Source organism: Aristolochia californica, unplaced genomic scaffold, assembly GCF_029961685.1.
Source record: "Aristolochia californica isolate CCGP_79_NKW_82.1479 unplaced genomic scaffold, dmAriCali1.0.hap1 SCAF_14, whole genome shotgun sequence".
NCBI lineage: Eukaryota > Viridiplantae > Streptophyta > Magnoliopsida > Piperales > Aristolochiaceae > Aristolochia > Aristolochia californica.
In genome coordinates, this window is record NW_027181815.1 from 9,192,159 (window position 1) to 9,201,292 (window position 9,134).

The 9,134-nt window shown below is 37.5% G+C and overlaps 1 protein-coding gene across 1 annotated transcript; it reads left to right on the top strand.

The window, feature by feature from the left end:
* Positions 1 to 4,408: 4,408 nt before the first annotated feature.
* LOC137950067 (LEAF RUST 10 DISEASE-RESISTANCE LOCUS RECEPTOR-LIKE PROTEIN KINASE-like 2.4) lies at positions 4,409 to 7,103 on the top strand. Its single transcript, XM_068796423.1, has 3 exons — positions 4,409 to 5,310; positions 5,468 to 5,539; positions 5,750 to 7,103. Exons 1-3 carry the CDS (start codon positions 4,554 to 4,556, stop codon positions 6,949 to 6,951), a joined length of 2,031 nt encoding a protein of 676 aa, XP_068652524.1. The 5' UTR covers positions 4,409 to 4,553; the 3' UTR covers positions 6,952 to 7,103.
* Positions 7,104 to 9,134: the final 2,031 nt, after the last annotated feature.

Genomic DNA, 9,134 nt, shown 5'->3' on the forward strand with positions numbered 1-9,134 from the left:
TATACTTCTGTTTTCTGTTGAATAAATTGAGCACAATGAAATAGATTACACTAGTATTATATGTGTTATTTAGCATATTATCACAATGAGACATGGCCAACACTCATGGACTAAAGGTTCTATTTCATTGGAGTATAGTGTATTATGTGATATGCTGCCATTTTCAAAGAAGAAAAATTGAATGTTGAAACTCTTGAGAAAAAATTATGTGAAATGCCTTTACTGTCACTGTGGATTGTGGCCAAGCACCATTTCTGTTAAAGGGGTAGACTCCAGGTTCATCTATAGTGTCTTTTTGTCAAACAACTTGGAGGACAGCTCAGTTTATTTGAACTGAATTACTGCAAAAGGAGCAGCAAATAAAGCAGGGAACAAGAATATGCTTCATGTTCTTTTAAAGCTAGTTGAAACTGGGATTTTCTACTGGTTCATCCTTGGGAGGCTGATGTCAGCCCTTATTTGCTCTTCTTGGTTGTCCCATAGCCTGATTACACCTAATTCAAGTTCATATCCCCTTGCCGGCAGGCGCATATTATAATTTTTTGGCCTAATCCTATTTTTGAAGTGGAGCCCACACACATTGCACAAGTATTTTTGTGTAGTGAAGTCATTTTTATGATTGTGGTAATTATTGTTTGTTTTAATTGTTGATTCTGGTGAGACAATCACTTGCTCAAGGGATTTTGGATCTTTAATGGAAAAGATACGGTCTTCATTACCACAGAATGACTGAAGGAACAAAACTATCTTAGTTGGTCTAAGTCGGTCCATATTTATCTTAAGGTCAAAAGAAAGTTTAAATTCATTAAGGATGACCTATCAATTCCTTTGCTTGAAGTCCCACAAGAGATGAGCATTTTCCATCCCTTCACTATTGATGAAAGGGAATTGAAAAAAAACAACATCAACAACTACACATAGCAAAATTCTTGGATGGTTTTGGACAAGAATTTGATGCAGTTAGAGCACAATTAGTGGCCTTGGATGATATCCCATCACTCCCTAATGTGTTTAACAAAATCATGAACATTGTAAATACAATTATATCCAAAGGGAATAAAGAGTCGAAACATGTTAATGTTTCCACCCTCATATCTTGGGCAACTTAAGAATTAATCAGAGGACTTGTAGAGGCAAAGATAGTTCAAATAGAGGCAGAGGTCATGGTGACAATAGATCTGACAGGAAGTGTCTTCATTGTGGCAAGTTAAATCATTTTTCTGAAAAGTGTTGGAGTAAGTTTGGGAAGCTTGCCTGGACAAATTCTTTTATCCATGAAAATGTTGAGACATCTACCAGGCCTATTGTGAGTATTGTGCCTAACACACTTGATGAGATGCAACAACTAGATCACAACATGGCACAATTGGCTACTACTCATCTTGTTGAAGAATTCGTAGCTCAATTTCCACCTCCCACTACCACTCTAGCTAGTTCTAGTACGTCAACTTTACATGTGTGTCCCTCATTTCCCTAGGTTTGGGACTCAGAAGCCACTAATCATATGTCAGATATGCTTTCCCTATTTTCTGACTTAAAGGAGTTTTTTATGTTATGTATGTTACTCTTGCTGATGAGTCAGTGTCATCAGTTCAGTAAATGCATATGCTTGATCCAACTTCTTTTATCTCACCATAGTTAGGGTTATTTGTTCCCAAATTTCCACTTAGCTTGTTGTCAGTAAGTCATCTCACTAAGTAATGGATTGTAATGTAACGTTTTATCCATTTCATTGTGTATTTCATGATCTCACGACAAGGAGGATGATTTGTTCTGGACATGAGAAAGGTGGATTATGTCATCTGGAAGGACACTCACAACCTTCATTGCATGTTCTTCATAATGCAGTCTCACCACTCTAATGACATCTATAGTTAGGACATCCATCTCTAGTAAAGTTGATTAAGCTATTTTTGGATGTTCATTTTAGACTTTCATTTCTGGTGACTCATGCCAATTGGGCAAGCATTATAGGACTATGTTGCCCCTGAGCAAAACAAGAAGCATAAATTTATTTTAAATTGCCTAACCATCAATCAGTAAAGATTTTGACTCTTGGGGCTTAACCACCAAATGTCTGGTGGTTGTGAATTTTTATGTATCTTCTCTTTCTTGTTTTTCATTTTTGTGTTTCTCCCACCGTTTCTTGGCTCTTGAAGCCTACCCACCAAATTTGACCAACCTCATAAGGTATCAAAGATTCTTCCCTTTACATAAAGCTAGCTTTTGAAAAGAGAAAAGTAAGTACTGTCGTCCAAAAAAATAGAAAAAAGAAAATTGAAGACTATTGCTTCTTCTTTGGTCATTACATTTGACCAGCCTCGTAAGGTATCAAAGATTCTTCCCTTTACATAAAGCTACCATGGCTGAGTTTCAAAAAAGGAATGCAAGAAATGGTTCCCATGAACACATTCCCACATCTTCAAAGCTCTCGCTAGCAACTGGGCAAGGGTCACTTAGAGTAAAAATAAGCAGGAAGAGGAGATTAATAATATCCTCCTCTTTCCCTCCCCTTAACTTTGATCAGTCACTCGATACATGACACATGTCGGTTGTATGTAAAATTCTTGTTTTTTATATTTATGAGTCTAGTCTGAGTCAATTCAATGGGACACAAAATGTGCATGGATTATTACTACCTATTAATTATTTTTATCGCCGTGTTGTGAACCCGACCTAAAATTTATCCTTGTGAAAACCCATCGTAAAGTGTTGATTGGGTACGGATGGGTTTAATAGATAAATACAAGATAAAATACTTCAATTCAAGTACATTCCACCCTCTCTGATTGAGTGTGTGGTATGAAGACCTAGTTTTCAGGTTACCAAAGATAATAGTAACAAAAAGAGATAGAAAAAGTTGTTAATAAGTTTGTTCTTCCAATGTTTAACTTGAACTTCAACCCTTTGAATCCAAATACAACCCCTTGATGAAGTCATCTAATTAATGGACATAGACATAAACTAACTCTATTAGATCATAACTGATTATTTATAGTCAATAAAAAATTGAAATATCATTATTTAAAGAACAAAATTGAAGTTATAATTTACTCTGGAGTTCAATGTACATGTAAAATTTTAAATCTTATAAAAAATTCTATGCATGCAGTTCCAACTTTTACCCATTCAACTTTAAAATAAATCATGTCTTTCGAATATAAGCTTTTAGAAATCAAGAGCTAGAAGACCTATGAGAAACAATAACAATCACTCTGTCTAGAATCATCATACAACAACAGATTCTATCGTATTTTCTTGTCAAAAGTGTTATCTCAAGGGATCAAATTAGTCGGTTATAATTGAAAATACCATATATTATGAAGGTTGCATTTCAAAGTTCTTCTTCAATAACTCAAAGGCATAGACAATAAAATAATCATAATTTACCTTAACACAATCTTGCATTGGGATTAACCGCCCTTTCGAATCCTATCCCACCCCCTCTTCAGTTAATCAGTCCGAGCGATCGATTTTTTTTACCATTTCTAGGGTTTTGAGATTCTTGACCCGGATATGAGCCAAGGTCCAATTGAACCAAGTTCAATTTGCTAGTCCAATTAGGATTTATAATGTTGCCAGGTTACTTATGTCTTTTATTAACACAATTTTAGGTATTTAACAAAAATTACAACTGGCTATGATATTATAGGAAGTATATTGTTTCGGATTTAGGGTATTTTGGGGGTTAGTGGTTAAGCTAAGGCCATAATTTATTGCTTTAATTTTTAAAATTAAACTTGATGAATCAATCAGCTCGAAGCATCTGGTCCAACTTTGCTTAAGACCCATGTTAAAATCTTCAAGAACTGCGGCTCTACAGAAGCTTCCTTTGTTTATTCTACAAATAATTTTCTTAAGGCTAGTTATTCCGTGAAGGCGACTGGACTGCACATTTCTTTAATCAAGCACGATGCAGCCTCCACCTGCATTCTTGGCAAGATATGCCAACATTAAAGTCGTAGCTAATTTATTATTTTCCCACCACTCCTGAGCATTTGATGAACGAAGCAGATAACTATAAGATGTTCTATCGTATTCAATCCTTCCGAATTCGGACAATAATTGTTGTAAAATACTCCGAAAATTGTATTTGACGCTAAAATCCATGGAAAAATCTTCTGTTTTCTTCTGAGTTCTGAGCGACTATCAATTTCAATTTTCATGCGAAATATCTCTGTACCAACTTGCAATTTCTTCTGCGGTTTTATGTTAAGAAGTAGTTGGCGTTGGCCCGAGTCTTTACTTGCAGCAATCATTCTTTACCCTGCTGCAGATGCAGAAGAGAAGACTAAATTAATTTGCATTTAAGGGTATTTTGGATCCATTCGCAACTAATTATTTGGCTTCTTCCTCAATTATTCATCTGGTCTACCCAACAAGAGCTTTCAGTGAATCTTTCTTGCATATAAACCTACAAGAGCTTGGTTTGAGGAAGAGAAGACGAGGTGATGCTTCTCAAGAACAAATATTGTTCTATCCTCTTCCTGCCTGAAAGCTCTTTCACTTCTTCGTAGAGGAGATTGAAACCCATTTGCGAGTTAGTACCCACCATGGGAGTTCAATTCATCTTCTTCCTGACCACACTTTCCCTCTGTTTCTTCTTCTCAGCGAGTCAGACGCAGGAAGTAATCAGCGCAGACCCTGCATACTACTACAACATCTGTGGTACCTCCACTTGCGGCAACCTCTCCCTGCTCTACCCTTTCGATGTCCCAAGGTTTTGTGGGCACCCTGACCTCAGAGTGAACTGTGTCAACAATGAGCGCCTTGTCCTTGGCAGTAACAAGATCCCTGCTGCAGAGCCCCACCGCATGGTGGGGAATTTCAGCATAGACTCAGCCGGCATCTCACTTTACATTGCCAGCGACGCACTCTTTGGCTGTGGACCTGTAACGAGGAAGAGCTTCTCGGTGGATCCCAACATCTTCTCCCTCTCTAACGAGTACAAGTACGGCACCCACCTCAATTGCACCCAAAGACCAACCTCGGCGGCAACGGGGAGTCTCCAGCCAAACTCTTGCATGGGCTGCAACGGAAGCACGACGGGTAACAACCTCTGTTTCTACTCTTCAGGGTTTGTTAGCTACCCTGAGTGTGAGAACTTCTTCGTTTACACAACGGAGGATGTTAATGTGAGTGCTATTAGAGATCTGAGAGACTACCTCAAGAGGGGATTCAAGATTCGGTACACGACGTCGACGTCTTGCCGGAATTGCCAGACTACCGGAGGGAGGTGCGGTTCGAGCCCTAGTGGGGATTTCATGTGCTTCTGCGCTTCAAGTGCTCATCGATTGAATTGCAGTGATGGTGAGTTTGTTTTTAGTCGATGGGAACCTTGTCTTGATTTTAGTATTTGAACTCTGGTTGCCCCATGGGTGCTCCTTCCCTGTAGAAACTGTCTGTGAGGCTTCTATCAGGAGTTAGCAGCAGCTTATATATTTCCGACGTGATCTTTGTTTATCAGGACTTAATGAAGATCTGCGAACTTGGTTGGCAAGGGGTGGCAAATCCAAACTTTCAAAAGGAGTCATTGCAGGTAAATTACGCTCTCCTTTTTCAATGATCCAGGAAAACAAGTTAGTTATTTTTCTTTTGCCATAGAGGCTTGTTTACCTTCTAAAAAGTCTATAAAGACTGGTTTCAGTATCGATAATCTTGTAGGATTCCTCCTGTTTGGATTTGTGTGCTTGAAGGCTATTTCGTGGGGAAGGCTAATTTGATGATTTTCTCCCTTCACTGTGTGCAGCTATATCTGTTTCTGCATCAGTATTAGTTCTGGGTGCAATTGCAGCAACAGTGGTCATATGTGTCATCCGCAGGAAAGCAGAAAGCCAAAAGGATGATGAAAGTGGTACCAATGATAAGTTTAGTACAGAAACAGATTTCCAGTGTGTGGTCGATGGAATTTCACTTGCAAGATACTCCTACTCTCAAATAAAGAAGTTCACCTCCAATTTCTCCACCAAGCTTGGAGAGGGAGGATTCGGGAGTGTCTACAAAGGGTCCATTGAAGGAATTGGACCTGTTGCAGTTAAGCTCTTGAAGAGATTGGAGCAGAGTGAGAAACAATTCATGAATGAAGTTGCAACTATTGGGAGAATTCACCATCACAATTTGGTGGGAATGGTGGGTTATTGCGCCCAGGGCAAGACAAGAGTATTGGTTTATGAATTCATGGAGAGGGGTTCATTAGATAAATATATCCATGGTAAGGAGCTGAAAGAAGAACAAGAGGGGACAGAGGAAAAGATAAGTCTCACCTCTCAACAGATTTATAACATAGCAGTAGAGACTGCTAGGGGGCTATTGTACTTACATGAAGGATGTAGAAGCAGAATTTTACATCTTGATATTAAGCCTCATAATGTTTTATTAAACTCAAACTTCTCGGCTAAAGTGGCAGATTTTGGATTAGCACGAATGATGGACAAAGATCACAGTCATGTATCCTTAACAAATGCTCAAGGGACACCAGGATATGCAGCACCAGAGATGTGGACAAAGACCTATGGACCCATAACAGACAAGTCTGATGTGTATAGCTATGGGATGCTTCTCTTGGAAATGGCAGGAAGAAGGAAGAATTTTGACTTGGGTGAGGATAATACGAGCCGGTTGTATTTTCCAGACTGGATCTTCAAGAAAGCAGAGAGAGGTGAGCTGAAAGTGATAACTTCCACTGACAAAGTAAGTCCAATCAAGACAGAGGGAAAGAAGGCACAGAAAGGAGGAGAAGAGGAAGAAGAGATTCTGGAAAAGATGTGTTTGGTGGGGCTCTGGTGCATTCAACACATCCCTGCAAACAGACCCACAATCAGCAAAGTGATTCAAATGCTTGAAGGAACTGTTGAGATAGGAATGCCTCCTCACCCATTTCCAATAGAATTCGGTGTGGAGGAATCTCCTAGCTATTTCACTGATGCAAAAAGTGTCAGTAGTTCAATGTAGTGTGAAAGATGAAATTCATTAAGAAGTCTTCAATGGGTTTTCATCAATAAGCAACATGCTGTTATTTAAAGTCTACTTCTGCTTGTATGAAGTTTTATTGTAAGAGGTTTTAAATGCTGAATTGCCTCTTGTAACAAGAAAAGAATAGTTACTGCAGGTTGTTTTATGCAAGCTATGTGTTTCTTTTGATTGATGCACTCATGGAGGCTTCTCCACCTGATCTTCTTTCCCTTCTCTCTCAATGCCAAGGAGCTATTGGAGTTATTTTGAAAAATTTTAAAACCAGTAGACAGGACTGTTACTAGGCTAAATCTGATAAAATTGATTATTCTCTTACACTCATAGGTAGAGAGATCTAAGAAGGGGCTTGTAAAGATTATTAGAAAGCATAGTAAAGACAGAAATAATGAGAGGAGCAATATAGAAACAATTTTAAGTGGGTTCAATAGGGGTGTGTATTCCTAGAATGAGAAACTTGTCAACCAAGGTTAATGTTTAATGCATCTACTCCTTTGGAGAGTGAATTTTTTACCATGTTGAGAGGTTGTTTACTCCAATAAAAAACTCATCCTATCTAAGTATTAACCTGCATATATTTTGAAATATTTGATTGATCTTGGTCAAGTATGTCTGAACCATAGCTCTTTTACTTTCAAATCAAGTTAGTGTATTAAAAAAATAACTTGGGGGGGATACCTTTAGAATCCAAATATCATCAAGCTTATACTTTAAAACAAAGTTATTGGTTGACTAATCTTGGTCTAGCAAATCTGAACTCTAAGTTCCCTAACTTGTGAGTTTGTACTGTGAAATCAAATTTTGAGTTGACTGATTTGTGTATTTTTGCCCATTTTGAAGGAGCAATCTCAAATTTTCTTTGAGCTTATATTTAAAACAAAGTTATTAAAGATAATTTGAGCTGCTATTTACATTGAATAGGTACCTAGGATTGGTGTCAGTCTATTTGTGGTTGAATTGTGATAGCTGCCAACTTATTGAGAGGCTTTCATATTTGAACTGAATTGTGAGCAAGCAACCCTTATGTCATTGGGTCGAGCCCTAGCAACACAAAACTGTTCTCCACTTAATTGGATGGCAAATGCTTGTTTGATCGAAGAGGAAAGGTTGAGAAGCTTTGATTGGTATAGTATGAGTCATAAGGCATTACGAAGATAGGTGGTGCCGAAAATCCCTATTTGATCTAGATTGTGCCTAGTGAATTGTTGTGAAATCTCTGTGTGATTCTAGGCAAAATTGCTAAGTTATTTGTTAAGAAATCCCTTAAAAATTAGTAACAAAGTTAACAAGCCTTTCACCTTCTCTAAGTTTATTGATCACTAAACCTAACACTTTTAACAAAAGTGGTAGGGCATTTTCAAATATTAGCAATACAAGCCGATTTGTGATTGTAAATAAAAATACCTAGAATTCCTCATTCAAATCATCAGTAAGATACTTTATCTTAACTTAGTTATTATTTCCCCCATAATGGCAAGTTGGTCACATAGTCTTTTTAGTACATTATAGGATTCTTGTATAAGACAATGTTTATGTTCACTAGTTGTGAGAATTTTTCTTTAGAAACAATAGCCTTAACCCAATATAAAGCAAAATTCATTAGTATCTAAATCAATGTGTACTAGCACATACTCTCTTTATGTCCAAATAATTTGTACCTATGTAACAAATATTTCTATTGATTTTTAGAGAGAGAGAGAGAGAGAGAGAGAGAGAGAGAGAGGTTTTAAACTTTAGAGACTCCACCTAACATTCCCACTTATAATTGTGACAAATCAACCAGTCATGAAACTTTGCTCCAATGCATAGATTGTGCTGATGTGTACTAGCACATACTCTCTTTATGTCCAAATAATTTGTACCTATGTAACAAATATTTCTATTGATTTTTAGAGAGAGAGAGAGAGAGAGAGAGAGAGGTTTTAAACTTTAGAGACTCCACCTAACATTCCCACTTATAATTGTGACAAATCAACCTGTCATGAAACTTTGCTCCAATGCATAGATTGTGCTGTGAGTTCATTGTTTCGTGGTAGAGGAATGTTTTAATTTGAAACTGATAGTGTCCAATAATTGTAATAAAGTATAGAAAAAATAGATGCCTAGGGGTTAAGAGTAATGAAATCTGAATTTGAGAATGTGAGTTATTTTAGCTATTTTAGGGG